Source organism: Pleurodeles waltl, chromosome 3_2, assembly GCF_031143425.1.
Source record: "Pleurodeles waltl isolate 20211129_DDA chromosome 3_2, aPleWal1.hap1.20221129, whole genome shotgun sequence".
Taxonomy (NCBI): Eukaryota; Metazoa; Chordata; class Amphibia; order Caudata; family Salamandridae; genus Pleurodeles; species Pleurodeles waltl.
Window position 1 is genome coordinate 48,396,201 of NC_090441.1, and position 18,750 is coordinate 48,414,950.

The 18,750-nt window shown below is 43.6% G+C and overlaps 1 protein-coding gene across 3 annotated transcripts in view; it reads right to left on the bottom strand.

The window, feature by feature from the left end:
* POR (cytochrome p450 oxidoreductase) overlaps positions 1–18,750 on the bottom strand; it is a 374,224-nt gene that overhangs the window by 179,298 nt on the left and 176,176 nt on the right. For all 3 annotated transcript variants that reach the window (XM_069226728.1, XM_069226727.1, XM_069226729.1), the window contains 2 exons: positions 14,906–15,055; positions 1,359–1,483 (listed from right to left, as the gene is read on the bottom strand). In XM_069226728.1, coding sequence (XP_069082829.1) covers positions 1,359–1,483; positions 14,906–15,055 — 275 coding nt within the window. The remainder of the gene's footprint in view (positions 1–1,358; positions 1,484–14,905; positions 15,056–18,750) is intronic.

Consider the following 18,750-nt stretch of genomic DNA (forward strand, 5'->3'; position numbering starts at 1 on the left):
CAGTCTGGGGTAGGTAGGAGTCCCTTTGTAGTGGTCTGGGTTGGGGTTGAAGTGGTGGGGGCACAGTACTCACAGCTTCACCTGGTGTGAGATCCTGGATCACTAGTTCAGAGCCAGAGCTGTCATTGGGGAGAAGATGACATCATCTGCAGCCGACGCCTTGTCTTCTGCCTCCTCTTGAGGGTCCGAAGAGGACCGGTGTATGGGTGTTGCACTCGACAATCACAAAGCATCTTCTTGAATCGAAAGGACTTTCAGTCCTTGCAGATAGCCTTCCACAAGTTCAGGGGAGAAGCACAAGTTACACACCTGGTGGAGATTGGTGAAGGGGTGCTTGGCAGCAAGGACAGAAGCAGAATGCCTCCATTTCATCCGGTGGTCCGCCTTGAAGAGAGAAGGTCCACATGGGCAGCGGCAGACTCGTGTTGCCCCGACAAAGTCGACGGACGGACGAGGGAGACTGAGAAAACTGAGATCGAAAACAATACAGACAGTAAAGTCTGGAGAGATTAAACCATGACGGTGTTGTATCGGGGCTGAGAAGCACAAGTCTAAACCCTTCGGAGGAAGATAATCAAACAATGGAGTTGAAGACCATGCGCATTGCCAGCAAGAGTAGGAGTCACTCTACCTTGTGACTCAAAAGACTTTCTTCTAAGACAAACAACTTGCACGCATCTGAGCCCAACAAAAGAAAACAGGATTATGCTAAGTATGTGGTTCAACTGCCACACATGCCTCGAACAGAAGGCTCGCAGATCCCTTCTACCTTTCAGTTCCTGCTCCTATCTTCATGATCTTCAAGAGAGGAAACAGCTGTTACGCTTGGCTAACCCTCATTGATATACCTGCCACCCACCCTCTAACTTTTGCCTCTCTCCTAACTACAGGGTTTAAATGAAAAGCACAGGATGAATTTTAATCAGTGCTATATGTCTATCCACTTTCTTCTCCTTCTCCACGACATAAGGCAGACAAATGCAACATTCTGCATTATACTGATAAGCGCACGCTCTCTCAGACAAGACAAAAGCTGCTAACACAGTAACCTAAAACTGTCTGTTCCAGCAAAACAAAGTTTAAATTATGATATCCCCACAGTTGTTATCCTGGACCAGAGAATCCTCTGCACACTTCTGATGCACAAGCGTAAATCAATCCGTCTTCCTTAGTGCTGACATTAACTGAAAAGGAGAAAGTGTGAGACCAGAATGCAAAGCACAGAACATACAAACTTTAATGTGCCACCATTCAACACTGATCTGGAGGTTCAGAGTTAGAATACGAGAGATTCTGGTCAGAGCTGAGAAATATTAATTTTCACTTTTTCTTATAAGAAACAGGAGAAAAGCACTCACTTTCCATCGTCGTCTCCCATGCCCAGCTCAAAGATGCGCTCTCCACCAAGCTCCTCCAGACGCTTGTCCACATACTTTCCCATGGCATTAAAGTGCTCGTAAGTCTTGTTCCCAAGGCCGAAGACCTGATCAATTAAAGACATAACATCATTAGTATCGGAAAACAAAACAAATCATGATTTCAGAATCCCAAGCCTTTACAGAATGTGGACATCCAAGTCAAGTTTATAAAAATATAAATACACGTTTATATACTTTTTTACAAACTGAAACACCAGAAAAGCTACAGAAACTGCCTGACCCAGAAGTACTGCTCTGTGCAAACCGCTTTTAGCGACATAAGACTTAAGCTCCAGAATGACACCAAAAAAAATTAAGGGGGTGGACCTGCAGGATAAACCTGGAATGACAACGTATCAAAGGAGATTTTGAAGTCTACTAAAGCACTCCTGCTGCATGTATCTAGTGGAGAGATAGAAATAATAGATGGAAAAGTAACTCACTTATAGCACTAGTTCATACGTACAAGCATATTTTCGAAATTCACTTATTCACGTTTTATTTGTGTTGAGGACCATGTAACATTTGAAAAATGTCTTACTTTGGTTAGCCTTATTACTTCGTTAGTAAGTGCCTGTAGTAGGCTCTCCTAATACTACAAAACGTCTTAAAATATAGAATGAGATGTTCTCTGCAATCACATCCTAGCACATGGTAGAAAGAAGTAACTTGGGATGAGAAGGGATGACCAATAAATCTACCAAAAATTTTGTCAAGGCAACTCAACTGACCTGGGAGTCTGCTCGGGCAGTAAAACCCAGATTGTGATGCTTTCCAAGGTATGGACACATTGCAAGGGTGCTGATGTAGAAGCCTTGTCTCTAGCTGCGAGATTTTCAGCACTCTGTAAAATGACAACTGGGCATATGATGATGCTAGAACCATGGGACTTTATTTTTTTTTTAAGAGATCCCTTAACTAGAAATACACCTTTGACTAAATAACGAATGCTCCAAAATACTGCAAAAAAGGTAGAAGCACAGCTCTCTCATGCATTGAGCACAAACAGAGCCCACCAACTGAACATTAAAGAATTCTCCCTCGGACTGAGCAAAGGCATTGAAAATGATCTACAAGCACATCACCATGGACAATCTTCACCACATCTACCAATTCAGACTCTGCTAACTAAGTAGTACAGATGCATGACCCAAACAATTGCTTGATGACACCTGCCTTTGGATATGGGTTGATGTCTTAGCAGCACCCTAATTTTCAAACTAAAATCTCACGTGGTCTCCAGGTTTGAAGTTTCTGCAATGCTTTACTTTCCTCCAAAAGGGGAGGAAGCAATTTGTTACAATGTAATAATGTACACACCCAACCTCACGTAGGGTCATCCAAGGACCAACAATCACCTGTTTACAATTTAAAACATGAAGATACTGGCTGGCATAGAATCCAAGCCAGGTGACACACATCACCAGTATGTGGAGGACACCCAGCAATACAACTGTGCTACCCATTTAAAGCTGACTTGTCCAACAATAGGCTATCCTGTTTTAGGTCCAAACCTATAACTGATGTAATCACACCAAAATGCAAACAGCCCTCCTCTGCGTAAACATGTACACACTGATCAACACGTGCACAACCACAAGCTAAAATGCTATTTAATGAAAGGAAATGAGAGAATGAGCCATTTATTTCTTCCTGAAGGGGCCAGCATAACATATTACTGTCATACAAGGTAGCAGCAGGAAAGACTGGCCTAGATTATTTTGCTTTAGCTTTGTTGTTTTAGGGGTGTCACTAAAATATGTTTTTTTTCTTATTATTTTTATTTCTTCACCTTTCCTCAGGAGGTGAGCCCACTTCTTTTAAAAGGTATCGTGGGTGTCCCCATATGTCGAAACTGTGCCTGGGTCAGCAATTTGTCTGGGCGCTCCCATATGAAATGGGCTCCACTTTCTACCAAACATTACATACAAAATGCAAGTGCCAGAATGTTGCCATTACTGACATCCATTTACCCCCTTTTGTCAAAACTTACATCAGTATAACAGCATTTTGTCACGGTCAACTCCTTACCACATGCCATGGTTTTCCTCCCTTATGTCAACAATTACCTCCAATGGACCACTACAAGAATCTTACTGTGAATGTCCCCCATGCCAAAAATGTCCTTGAGTTTGCTAACATTTTTCTACATTTTGCCCCATATGACAAGACTTCTATACTATGGTAGCATCAGTACTCTACAATGGGTGCCCATTATGCCCAGAATCACCTACAGGATGACGTGCCAGTACTTTGGCGCTTTTACAGGACAAGAATCATCTTCAGTATGGCAGGACCAATGGCAGGCTTGCAAATATAACACCATAATTTTAATTCACTCTTACTGATTCTCATACTTTTGCCACAAACTCACTTACTCTCATTCACTCATACTTACTTGCACCAACTTATTCATTCATATGTATTCTCGCTCAGTCTGACTCATTCTTAAATACAATTACCCTCACATTTTAACACACACCCATTCACGTTCACTTCCACTCACTTGCAGTCACTCTTACTCTAATTCATTCACTCATTTCAATTCAGTGGCTGTCATTGGATTTTACTCACACACATGTATGCCAACCGACATATGCAGAAACATACTAACATATAAGCATGCACACAATATATATATATATTTTTTTTTTTTTAATGTACTCACTCCAGCTGGCAGCAATGGTCTCGTTCAACAAACTGCGCTCCATTTTTTATTACTGCACCAATAGTGAAATGAGTATTAGTCATTATAAGCACAATAAAATTTGGGCAGAAAACAAGAATAGTGGTGCTACCTGTGTTCTTGGCAGTGACTTTGCCACTACTAAGGCCAATGGTCACAAAAAGCAGGACAGGCGTCACCGTTACGACCCCCAAATGACATTCATGTATGGATTAAAATATTGATATCTATATTCCCCATCTATTGGTCTAAAAGAAAAGAAAACAACTTCCCATTAAAACTCACTACTCAGACTCCATCTAAATAGTTAAGATACCTCTTATCCGCGGACCCAAGGACAACTTCTTTCCAGTGTAACTCCATGATATGAGGTGTACCCTCTGGTAACAAATGCTGGGCTGATTAATATTAAACTTCCCACTTGTAGACTGTCAAGCTCTCGGTCTTCCGTATGGATAATTTATGCTAATAAAGAAATCACTCCTTCTAGTGGACAAAGTATGACAGAGCCCTCGAAGCACCAAATGTGTAAAGCTTGCTACTCGATGCGCTGTAACAAATGTGCAAAAAACATTGGCAAAGAAACCTATTGATTCCTAAGAAAACCAACCTCATGCCAACAAACATGCAATTTACTGACTCTGGAAAGCCAAAATCGAAAAAGAATAAAATGCACGTTATCATCCATGAAGGCAAATAGATAAACAACCAAACAAAATACACAACAGGTCTCGGGTTGAAAAGATGGTACTACCAACTCGGGCAACACATTAGCAAGCTCCAAGAAAACAACACCAGGAGGAACACAGGCTTTTGGTGTATTAAAATATATATATATATATATATATATATATATATATATATATATATATATATATATATATATATATATATATATATATATATATATATATATATATATATATATATATATATATATATATATATATATATATATATATATTTTGCATTCCGCCTAAACAAAGAGATAGAAAATTGTTTACAGAGGCACCAATACAGAATGGGTTCCATTTAGTTACACCTTAAGCGCCAGCTATTCAGCAAGAATGGATACCTGGCCTTCTCGATAGTCTTTACATTTCTTGCACACCCTTGGATATGCCAATTGTACGGGATGCCCCAATTCAAAAGGTAGAAGACCGCAAAGAAGTCCTTCCAAGCACACTTATCTACTGGGCTATTTTTAAATACCCTCTTCATGAACAAAGATAGCAAACAGAGTTCAGCTACTCACACCAGCCCCCCAGAACTCAGATAATGAGGGTTCACTGTGCCCCAAAAGATGAGGATGATCAAAAGAGTAACAAGCATTGGCAAAGCCAACAGGTCTCGCTTGTGCGAGAGTTCGAGCTACTGGGGTTGTAAATGGCTAGGTCTTTTACCCATGTGTAATGGAGTGCAGTAGATTATATGTGGTGTGAAGTGGAATTATGTAGGTTGGATTGGAATTGCTAGTTGTAAAATGGTATGGGAGGATTAGTGTGGTGTGTGGATTGTGTAGTGGAATTATGTGGCATGGTGTGCAGTGGAATTATGTGGATAGTAATTAAGTTGTATTGAGGGTACTGGAATTATGTGCAGTGGGAATGTGTCATGGAGTGTACTTATGTGGATAGGCATTTTGTGCTGTGAAGTGGTACGTAGTGGAATTTAATTATGTGGTGTGCTGTTAAATTCCGTGGCATGATGTTGCATTCTGTGGTGTGGATTGGACCAAAGAATGTGCGCTACACAAATGACTGGAACAGCGTAATGTGCACCATTGTAAGGGTGTTGGTTGGGGTGGCGTTGCTTGTGCTTTTCAAAATCTCATATACATGTTCAACCTAGAAGCCTCTTTGCAAGGGGTGGCGCGTCTCCCCGGCTGACACCCAGCCACATCATTCTGAGCTGTATTTAGAAGGCCCAAGGGGCAAAAAGCATGCTCCTTGAATTCCGTGGCCGGCACAATATTGCTCTGTCCTGACCCGGTCTGAGGGTGCGGCTGTGGGGTTATTTCTGGAATGAGCGTGTGAAGGGGGGTTGCAGACCCCGAAATGCCTGCTTCTCTGTGGCTTTTAATCGTGGATCAGCTGGACAACTAACTGGAGGTTAAAATGCCATGCAGCGAAAAGGGAGGAGCCCCTAAACAGATAAAACACGCAATGTTTTTCTGTAGCGTGGCTTTAAGTGAAAGAAAATGTGAAGGTCACTGGTGCACAACATGAAAATATTCGCCTGCTTTCTGTTGGAAATCAGGGACCTTCGATTTCTGTGAGTGGGATGCAGATGTAATACAGATGCATTCTTCAGCAGCGCTCTGTGGTGGGTGTGCTGCCAAGGCTCCGGCGCTTGATACACAATTCATATATAATGAGAGCATCTGAGATGGACTGTAAAGCAGCCAATGAGCTGCATGTATTGGGAGTTATCAACCCTTGACAGATAATAAGAGAGAAAGAGAAAATGGCTGAGGGAGAAGAGGCGAGAGAGAGAGAGAGAGAGAGAGAGAGAGAGAGAGAGAGAGAGAGAGAGAGAGAGAGAGAGAGAGAGAGAGAGAGAGTGGAAGAGAAGACAAAGGGAGGGGGGACGGAACGAATGTAAGAGGACAGTGAAAACCAGGGAAAAGAGAAAGAAAAAATAGACTGGGTAAGAGAGATAATTGAATATACATGGTTCTAAATTACGTAGAAGCCTGTGTGTGTCTACTATGGTGTAAAACGCTGCATTTGCGTATGGTAGGAGAGTTTTGTGTGTGCACCTCAGATTAAAAATAAACCCTGGTAAATAAACCGTAAGTGCGAAAAAAAAGCCCGCCCTCCCTAGTAGCGGCTGAATAAAACCACCGCCCCCTCACAATGCCCCATACTAGGCCACGGAGTGATGCGGCTTCACAAACAGCAGGTGGATACCGTGCAGCACACTGCGTGGGGTGAAGGAGAGCCGGTGGGGGGAGGGAGGTGGAAAACCTGTGGACAAACAGTCAGAGCACTTAAACCCCACTCTGTAACAAACACAAACAAGATAACACTGGGGTGTAGGATGAGTTGGGGCGGGCAGCACGGGCCTCCCTGTGCCGAGATGTCACGCAGAGGGGCTGAAGGTAGTGGCTGGCATTGGCTGCTCGACCAGGGATCCCTCCAACTGGGAGTTCGAGAATGATAGTGTTTCGAGCAAAAGATGAGAAGTGGATGTGAATACAACACCTAGCTACCCCCCCCTACCCCCTACCCCCCCTCCAGGGAACAGCAGTCGTAACGATTCAAGTGAGCCTTTTAATACAAGAAATAAAGATGCAACAAGTAAAGATGCGGAGGACGGGAAACATCAAGACGGCGACGTGAATAAGACGACAACCCTGCACTGGTGGAAAGCAGCTGACTGCCCTGCAACTGAAGCAAGGAGGAAGCATGAGGAGCACTGGAGACATTAAAGACACCGACGCAAATAACACGACAATACTAAAACACGAGCCAGGGAAAATAAACAGATAGTGCGCCAAAACGAACACTTAAACATACTGGAACCATACCGTAGTTAGTTCCTGCTCTCTGGGCGGTAAGAACCAACTAAAAGGAGTGATAAAGAAGAGAGATGACCCACTAGAAAGAAGCTTTTCTAAAGGAAAATCCAAGTTACCAATAAAAAGCAAACAGGCGGGCAGTAAGGCCACACACTGAATACAGCATGTCTCTAGCCTCGACCTAAAAAGCATACACTTCTGCCAGAATAAGTAGTATACAGCAAACAAGCAAAGGCAGGCAACAGCCTTGGTCAGGAAGGGACACAAGTACTGCGGACATACCATCATAATACTGCTATCAAATCAATATTGCAGGTTCAGCTAGGAGGATCAGCTTGTGAATGCATACTGTATTCTGGAAAAAAGTTGCTTATTTGTGTGACCCAAAATAAACGGGGCTATACTAGGGGAAGGGAGTACTGTAGTTTTTCAGTCCAGACCGGTTTATGACAGCAGATAAACTTCATGGAGATTCTAGAAGGTGAATTTGCAAAGGATAAAGCCTACATCTCATTAAATGTTTAAAAGATATGCAATTACTGGGGGGTGAACTCTTGGTAACTGCAGCTTTGAAAATATCAGCATGACCGCATGAGTCCTTAAATGCCAAACCCCTATAGCTCAAAACTGCGAGGCTGATAGATGTCTTGTTTTCTTCTAAGTGCAAGATACTAAAATGACGACAGTGCATTTCAGGTAAAAGTGTTCAAGAGTAAGGAAAAAACACTAATTTTGTGGTATCTGACCTATAATGTAGTGGACTACCTAATGAGATTAGATGCATGTGTTTATTTCTTGCAAGACGGAATTTGATTGCAAAGATGCAAGGTCCGCTCATGAAGCTCAACAAGGACAGAGAGACAATCGAAGGTAAGGGGAAATTCCAACACACACCCTATCCAGTGACAGGTGTAGTCGGACATCTATCGTGCGGTACTGTCTCTTCTCGGACAAACAAGTAGTCTCCCCCAGGTCTCCGGATCTCTCTAGAGTTGAATGGGTGGCTCCGTTTCAGGCCTCCTCCTCAAGAATGGCCTACAAGGCGTGAAAACTTGGTCAATTACTAAGGGCCGCAGTTCATGCAAGTAAGTCATAGCACACGAAAAGCTGACACCACAAAAACCTAAGAAAACAAATGATTCCACCAAAGACACTGATAAAAAAAGCTGCAATGTTCAGAAACAACACGCTCAACTGCAAAATGAACATAAAGCGAGATACGGGGTATTATGGCTCTCTGCCCATAACCTAGGTTTCGGACACTTCCTTCTGGCGAAAATAAGCACTTATGCGGAACCGGAAGTTCACGTCACTGCAGTGCGGTAAACACTGTTTTGAACAGTAACGTGTTTTACTTCATTTATTAGCCCACCCAGAAAAACGCCCACAGCTAGACCTGTGCAACGCATGTCATTTTATTCGAAGACTGTTTCTGCTATTATGGCCTGAAAGAAGTCAGACCAAAATCAGTGCAGAAGCAGTCCACTGGCATTGGTTGCCACACATGGTTCAGCTCTCTGTACAAGCCTTGGGAGAACATAATACTGCGATATTCGTTTGTCAACTCTGTACAGAACTTCAAAACAGGAAAGCAAAGTAAGGAAACAAACCGCGTTAAACAAAAAACGTCCCCAGCACCATAACTCAAGGCAGCGCAACATACAGTCCCACTTGAAAGCAACAGAACAGCATGCTGGTATGATTGTCGGCGTGCACCACATGGGTGAACTGCATTCTGTTACTACAAGTGAGGAGGAGAGGAACAGCTAACCTTGGCACTTTGTTTTAAGAAATTGAACTGACAACGCCCTTCCTGGGTTACTACTTGGAAATGTAGGTATTTGTGGTTCGAATCAGCCAATCACAAAAAAACAAAGATAAATGGGAACCTGGCTTAGTAGGAGCTGCAGGACAGCCATTAACACGTGACAACCCCAGGATGGGTGTGCGCCTTGGCAGTGAGCCATGACACGGGTCACATTCTTTCAGTGCGTGTTGTTCTACACCACAGGTCTAAAAGCAGTGATTAACAGGAGAGCGTGTGCCCGCAGAACACCTAGAAGGCCTGGAAGGCACGTGGGAACATTAAAGCAGTTTCAGTCTCCCAACAAGTTCTGTCACTTGGCACATTGCAGAGAACAACCTGGGAATACATTATTTATCTGTAAAGCATCCGTGGTGCATGAGGATACAAGTACGTCTCTTCGCCATGTACACAGCATTGCTTTGCTGGGTGACGTGTACGCTATACTCAACGTTTATACAGGCATTCTTTAGCTTAAACCCTAAAAGTGATCAGCTTTTGATTTTACAACCACAGCCTTATTTAGAAAAGACTGCTCTGAGAGTTAGTTACAGGCTAGTAATTATTAGCAGAATCCACATCAAGGGAAAAAGCAAGTTACAGGTTAGGACCAACATTTTTACTGAATTTATAAATCAGCCATGCCTGCATACAGCCAAGCTGGGCCAGCATAGAGCTAGTCTCAATATTTATCACAGAACTAAATAAGCAGTAAGTTACAGTTGGACCATAGCCACTAATATACGTCACACAATATAACTTGTCTCCTACTGAGTGCACCGTTGGGGTTCAAAGTAAGGGAATGGTGAAAAGCAAGAACCCTGCAGAATCAAATGCCATGTCAGGATCGTCCTCCAACCGGTCTCCAATGTAGAGCACCAGACACAGTGGAGGGCTGTCTCAGTACCCACGTGCAGGACCTTTCTCCAACCGCTCTCCAATGTAGAGCGCCAGAGACAGCTGAGGGCTGTCTCAGTACCCACGGGCAGGACCTTCTTCCAACCCTTCTCCAATGTAGAGCACCAGACACAGCGGAGGGCTGTCTCAGTACCCACGGGCAGGACCTTCCTCCAACCGCTCTCCAATGTAGAGCGCCAGAGACAGCTGATGGCTGTCTCAGTACCCACGTGCAGGACCTTCCTCCAACCCTTCTCCAATGCAGAGCACCACACACAGCGGAGGGCTGTCTCAGTACCCACGGGCAGGACCTTCTTCCAACCCTTCTCCAATGCAGAGCACCAGACACAGCGGAGGGCTGTCTCAGTACCCACGGGCAGGACCTTCTTCCAACCCTTCTCCAATGTAGAGCACCAGACACAGCGGAGGGCTGACTCAGTACCCACGGGCAGGACCTTCTTCCAACCCTTCTCCAATGCAGAGCACCAGACACAGCGGAGAGCTGTCTCAGTACCCACGGGCAGGACCTTCTTCCAACCCTTCTCCAATGCAGAGCACCAGACACAGCGGAGGGCTGTCTCAGTACCAGACACAGCGGAGGGCTGTCTCAGTACCCACGTGCAGGACCTTCTTCCAACCCTTCTCCAATGCAGAGCACCAGACACAGCTGAGGGCTGACTCAGTACCCACGTGCAGGACCTTCCTCCAACCCTTCTCCAATGCAGAGCACCAGACACAGCGGAGGGCTGTCTCAGTACCCACATGCAGGACCTTCCTCCAACTCGTCTCCAAAGTAGAGCACCAGAGACAGCTGAGGGCTGTCTCAGTACCTACGTGCAGGACCTTCTTCCAACCCTTCTCCAATGTAGAGCACCAGACACAGCGGAGGGCTGACTCAGTACCCACGTGCAGGACCTTCCTCCAACCGGTCTCAATGTAGAGCACCAGACACAGCGGAGGGCTGTCTCAGTACCCACGTGCAGGACCTTCTTCCAACCCTTCTCCAATGTAGAGCACCAGACACAGCGGAGTGCTGTCTCAGTACCCACGTGCAGGACCTTCCTCCAACCGCTCTCCAATGTAGAGCACCAGACACAGCGGAGGGCTGTCTCAGTACCAGACACAGCAGAGGGCTGTCTCAGTACCCACGTGCAGGACCTTCTTCCAACCCTTCTCCAATGCAGAGCACCAGACACAGCTGAGGGCTGACTCAGTACCCACGTGCAGGACCTTCCTCCAACTCGTCTCCAAAGTAGAGCACCAGAGACAGCTGAGGGCTGTCTCAGTACCCACGTGCAGGACCTTCTTCCAACCCTTCTCCAATGTAGAGCACCAGACACAGCGGAGGGCTGACTCAGTACCCACGTGCAGGACCTTCCTCCAACCGGTCTCAATGTAGAGCACCAGACACAGCGGAGGGCTGTCTCAGTACCCACGTGCAGGACCTTCCTCCAACCGGTCTCAATGTAGAGCACCAGAGACAGCTGAGGGCTGTCTCAGTACCCACGTGCAGGACCTTCCTCCAACCCGTCTCCAATGTAGATCCAACATGTCAACCAATCACAGAATCTTTTGCATGGGTGGTGCAGGTCGGTTATGATACCATGATTTAACATAGTGGTGTTGAAAGTAATTTAGTCTGTGGCTCCTTTACCCAAAAATGGTTATTTTCTGAAGACATTACTCAACGTCTGTGTGCTCAGCCCCTAACTATTCCCAGTAAGAGAACTGTACTACAACCCCATTGGGAGGTACGCCTCTGTGTAGACCTATGTTTTACCCGACACAACTGGCACATACGCATACAAACTACCTGATCTGTATATTCACATACTACAGGGACTTGGCGTATGCTAGTAGAAATAGAAGTGCCTCCACTTCACACTGCTGGCCCAGATCAGCCCACCTCCTTCAAGCATCTCCTAATACAACACGTACACATACTGGTTGTGTGCTATACTCAAATGCATGGCAACTGGGAGCCGGGTTCTCACTTACACTGGGAATACATCCTCAGGTCGGATAATCTTGTGTTCTGGGGGAGCTACATGGATGACATTATTGTGCCCTGGAAGGGAACAGTTGGTCAACGTACTGAATATTTTGGATATTTAAATGACAATCCCTATAATGTTAGATTGATTATGGCATCCAGTATGGATAGGATCGATATTTTAGATCTTAAGTTTTATATCAAGCTGGGCCGGATCCAAAGGACCCTATATCGAAAAACGACAGCCAGTAATAGCATCCTTCACGCGACTAGTGCACATCCCAGGTCCACAATCAACAATATACCATGTAGAGAGATGATGCATGTTAGACGCATTTGCAGTGAAACGGATACGTTCATGGCAAACAAATATCTAACTGCGTTTTACAATTAGAGGCTATGAAGAGGACTCTACAAAAAACAGAGGACATCATACAGGGGGTATCTAGGGCAAACCCACTGATCAAGAGAAAAAGAGATATCACGAATACACATTAGAAAAAGGCATTTGTCACAAAGTATACAAGATGAGTGGTGATATCTATAAAATATTGTGGAAACATTGGCCATTTTTGTTGGATATACCTGGGATTAAGGTGGATGTCACCATGAAACCTAGAATCACGTACCATAAGGGTAGGACAATCAGGGACTGGGTGTGTCCGAGTTATGTAACAATGTCTAGAATGACAGGAACTTGGTTGTCGGAATCCAGCAAAGGATTCTATATTTGTGGGGAATATAATATTTGTAGCTATGACAGAAACAAGACTAAACAATTTTGTTATAACACTGGTCGCACCTGCAATATAAAACATCACATTAATTGCAAAACCAAATTTGTCATCTATGACACTGGCTGTAAATGTAATGTGATATACATTAGGAGTACAGGATTCAGCGGGGCTCACGGGAGCTTGTTTAAGGGAGTTTCTCATATAAGTGTTTCATAAATTTTAGGTGCCTTTTGGAATGATTATGGTTACAAACTTATGTGAAATTTAGAGTGGGCTAAAATTATGGCAACTGTGCAAAACTGGAAAATGGAAGTTTGATGACATGGTAGGACAGAACACTGAGTGGTATGTAACACGCGTTAAAAAACAAATTATATATTCATATGGTGAATGTATTGCAGCAAGTTTATAATAGATTTGAAAACATCATAATGAATTTTAGTGGGGGATAAGGATGTCAAATGTGCACGTTATAGATTTCAGGAATCATCTGAAATGATGCGATCAATGTAAACCTATGTAAATTCTGGAATTGGCTTAGACTTGCATGCCTGTACACTTAGAATTAATTGTAATGACGCTAAAACATCTAGCAGCAAAGGATACTTAGTGGTATGTAACAGGACTGCAATACTTAATTTGAGATATGGGATAAGTAAGATGATGACAATTGGAAAAGGTGCGAATATATTTGTCATTGTTAAAACATGTTTGTCATCATTAGAACATCAAGCAGCAAAGGATACTTAGTGGCATGTAACAAGACTATAATACTCATATTGGGATATATGAGATGATGACAATTGGAAATGGTACGAATATCTGTGTCAACTGAATATGCGTTGGGCACCTAAAGGGGATGGGTTATCAATGTTACTTTTCACATTGTGGATATGTTTCCCTTTTCTACATATGTAAACTGTTATGCAATTTTGAGTGGGGTTGTAAAATAATTTATGCTTATGGAGGTAAGAGGATCTTCCAATGCAGACAGATGTAATGAGTTACATGTGTAATGTGCTAAGGTGTTTTTTGCTCTTGGTCTCTTATTCATGGTTGTTGCACTGCATCATTGTGTTTGTTGTACGTGATACACGTCTTGTTTATATTTGGTACACATTGAGTGATAACATATCTAAATCAATCTGGCGAGTAGGACAGTATTAGTGGCTCAGTGCCTTCCATTGGATTACGGACTTGCAAGCAAAGCAGACTACTATGTTCATGATCAGCAGCAGGACACCACTTTGTAAAGAGAATACAAATCCTACAAATCGCCCATCTAGAATACCATAACATTTAAGGACCGGGGGATATCATATTGCTAAAGAGAACTCGATCCTGACCCCTTACCTATATGCAGATGATCACACCACAGAAGCAGAAATACAGCCCATAATTAATAGATATTACTTTAGTGAACAGATCATTCCATATCTCACCTGTAGGATGCAACTCCACTTCAGCACTCAAATGCTGAACTTGGTTCAAAGGGAAAATTACTATAACAAGTGACTGAAGGATCAGAGATTGACAAAGGGGACAAACGTCAGTTCTATGAGTGGCACCCTACTTTTCTCCTATTACTTGATAAGGCTTCCTAAACTCTATGATCACAAATAAGACTGAGGAGATATGGTGGGGAGGAGAGGAGTGCAGTGTAAAATGCAAGTGGGGAAGGAGGTCAGAGATCAAAGGAAAACGAAGGGCAGAATGACTGGGAAAGTGTGGTAATACATCACCTAGAAGAGCTTTTGGCCGCGCATCTGTAAATAAAAACACTTTCATTTACATCAGTGAATCTTAGCAGTTCACTCTCATATGCCTTTGCTGCAACCAATACGCACCGCAAACTTGAGCCCAGATAGGTCTGTGTCGGTCTCTTGCAGCCAGTCGTAAAAATCCTGGGCATTATCAGTTGGATCTCCCTCTCCATAGGTGGCCATGCAGAACACTGCCAGGGCATTGTCAATTTCAGTAAGTCTGCTCAGGTCAGCCTGGGAAGAGCAATGAAATACAAGCAACCAGTCATTTTCAGCAAAAGGTAGTACAAGTACAAAGCGTGATTGTCACTGTATCAGTAATTAACAGCACACTACTATTTTCTCTTACCCCTGGCAACTCAAGGCTAGGCATGTTAGTCAGAAACATGGTTCAGGTGCAAATATGGTACACAAACCATGAGCGAGAAAATACCCCAAAGTAGCACTAAATGATAATGGGGGCTTTGTTCTGTGATACAAAGCCCTTTATCCGTCAATGACAACAAGCCATGTCTGGTTTGGAAAGATGCTAAACACAACCCCTACTGTGAACCACTGTGAGACACTGTTCATGAAAAAGCCTACTTTTAGTTAAGAATTTATTGCAGTGGTGCTGGAACAATTTTCAGAGTGGCGGTGTTGTCATTAATGTTACATTACTGAAGTCACAGGGTTGTGAAAAATCAAAAGTGCTACATAAAGTGTAGTAAACCTGCCATGTCCAAGCAGCAGGTGAATAGTAGGGTTGTAGTATTCGTCCATTGGTACATTTTGCAGCACACGGTTCCAAATATAGGAGTAAAGCATAGATTGGGGCGTGAGGTTTACTTCAGTGAGATATAGAAGTGTTTGTAAGCTAACAACCTGCTCTCAGACTGCCTGCCTTTGGAGTGCACTAACCAGCTTTTCATCCCTTCAATAATAAAGTATCCGCACCGAGTTTGCTTCATCTCATAACGCAACTTAAAAAGTAGCACACAAACAGTGAAATAAATGTATGTTCAATAGGTAAGAATGAGGTCAAGGTCATCTCCGGCTTCAACCTTTATGACCCCCTTCACTGGATCTCACGAAGGCCAGTTTATCAAGAAAAATCTACTGATGGCTGTTTATGAAGCAAAGGCTGAAGTTAAAGACTAAAGTGCATAATTCAGAAATGGCCTGCTACAAACCACATGGCCCGCCTCTCAAAATGGACTTTACCTGCACAACTTGATGGAAATGCTTCGGAGGAAGGTTCCCAGGTTCACGGTGAAACTTCCTTCCAAAGCATCCACGTCTTGCAGCAAACTATCTGATATTCCAACAGGGAACAGACTCGGGTCCTCTAAACCACCAACAGGTTCGAATTGGACCAAGACACCCATGAGCCATGATGCTAATCCTGTACGCTACACAACTTGGAAACACCACCACGTCTAAAAAGCGAGTCACATGTCTAAAACCTGCCCCTACTGCTTACACGAAGTAAGCAGTGAGCTGCAGGGAACCTTCCCACACTGGACCAAGGCATTTACATTTAACAATAACAAAATACAAAAAGGCTTCTGGAATACAGAAACAGAGTACGCCCTCGAGTTACCAAGGTGCAGTGAGCCGATTCCACCTCCAACTGTTTCCAACCATACTCCAAGTCCCTTATCTGATCTTGTATTAGTGCTTTGTAGTGGCAACGAGTGCTGTACATTGCATTAGATAAATGCAAATACATTTTGAGACTGCACGGCTAATAAAGGCTTTTCTTAAAAAACAAACCATGTTGAAAACTCAATTTCAGATGTGCGCACAGGCCTGTTAAACCTTAAAGGAAATGCTTTTCTATTTCCTTCATTATAAACATCTGCTGACATTCAGCAGCTAGCCTCGAATTCTGCATCATCATCTTTGGAATATAATTGATTACAAATGCTGCCTGAAACACACAGTGCTGGGAAATGGCTTTGATTAAGGCAATTCGACTCGAGTTGCTGGTCTACAAATGGGCTATAATGGATTTAAGATGCAAAGGCTAAGACATACTGTACCTTTTTGGGGACGTTCGCCAGAGGCCCATGAATATAGGCCTCCAAGAAGAAATAGTAAGAATGCTGCTCCACCAATATAAGCATCACAGCTTGTTTTACAAGAAGAGAACATCAAAACGTGAAAAGCTCCAACAAAATCAACAGGAATGCATTTAGTTGCGTGTTAATGACCTGTTTCTGCAATTCCAAAAGAAGACAGGCATTTCTCCAAAGACAGCTAACCTGCCGCCCATAGGAATTCTCTCTCAAACATCAGACCTGCAAGGTCAGTCATTGAAACGTTCATTCCCCTGTCCCCATACGTTCTTGGATCGCTCTCCATTCCCAACCATTACACACAACTCTGCTGCTTCCTATTTGCACTCTGCAAGTTACAATAACAACCGAATACTAAAGTGACGTGACCACCTTAAATTGTGTAGTTGTCTATTTTTATCAGACAGTTATGTTGATACTAGTTGGAATGTATATAAAACAAACTACTTTAATCTGATCCAGTTGACCAGTGGTTCCCAACCTGTGGGCCGGGGACCCCTGGGGGTCAGCGAAGCCTCCTCAGGGGGTCCGCGGCTGCTTAAAACATTTAATAATATTAGGTCCCAGCTATCAGTAATGACTCCTCGGGGTCCCCGTGTTCCAATAATTATTCAGTGGGGGTCCCCGGGCTCCCGTATTGATAAAATGGGGGTCCACATAAGTCAAAAGGTTGGGAACCACTGCAGTAGACTGTTGAAACATCTTGTGATTTTATTATGCAAGATTTAAGATCGCACAGACTTATGAAAAATTTACATTTTTTCTATTAAAACACATAAAAGTTTAACAGCTGGGAGGCTCTGACAAACACAGGAAGACTTAGAGGTACTTATAATAGGCATTTGTCAAGCCAGTAGGTCAGGCCATTGAGACGTATTGGTTCAACAATCCTTTTTGCTCATGATGTACAGCACTGACAAAAATGTTGGCGCTATACAGCATGAAAAGGGTAAAAAATGCAAAATTACATGGCAACTAGAATCCAGGTAATTTTGAAGCCACATGAGTCACGACATACATGCGAGACGCAGGCGCTACTTTCTATATTTACTGATTCGCAATGGATCGGTAAATAATCAAAATTAAGTAGTGTGAAAGCACTTTTATTTATAAAGTGAATAAGCCCAGCAGCAGTTTGCTGCCTGCCCTCCCCCCCAAATAAGTAATTGCACCACGGATGAAGCGGGGACAGTAGAGCGGGAGGAGCATGTGGGAGGAAGGGAAAAGTACATGAGGGAGTGCACAACAAAGAGAATTGACTAAGAACAACACGTAGTAAAGGGAGAAGCACAAGGACAAGTCCAACAAGGAGAGCGAGGTGAGAGAAGCACACATGGGACAGAGCAACGGGAGAAAAGCACACAAAGGAAACAACTGGAGAAAACATACACTTGCATTAAGTGCTTAAGCAAAGCAAAATAGACAAGCATGCGTTTCAAGTTTGCTCGAGTTAGAGCTATTAGCGTTGTAAATTCCTACCTGGACTTTTCGTGCCACATCAATTGAAAATAAAAAGTAAAACAGATGACAGAAGCGAGCCGATTCAAAGCGCCAAAGCGCCAGGCTGCCATGAGCGTGAGCGCTAGAGTTACTAGCTTCCTGCATGAATGTCTAGAAAAGATTGCAGCTGGGATGAAAGGCAAACTGAAACTGGAGGAGGGATCATCACACACTGTACCAGGAGGAAGTTTGATGTAGTGTGATGATCAACAAAAATGTTCACTTAGTGAAATCGCCTGGGATGGAACTCAGCACACAAAAGGAGGGACATTTCACAAAATGCACCAATAAAAATGAAGCATTTAAGACAAGCACAACAAAGAATGAAGAGCAAGAGTGGGCATCGTTAAAAGCCCACAGAGAGATTAG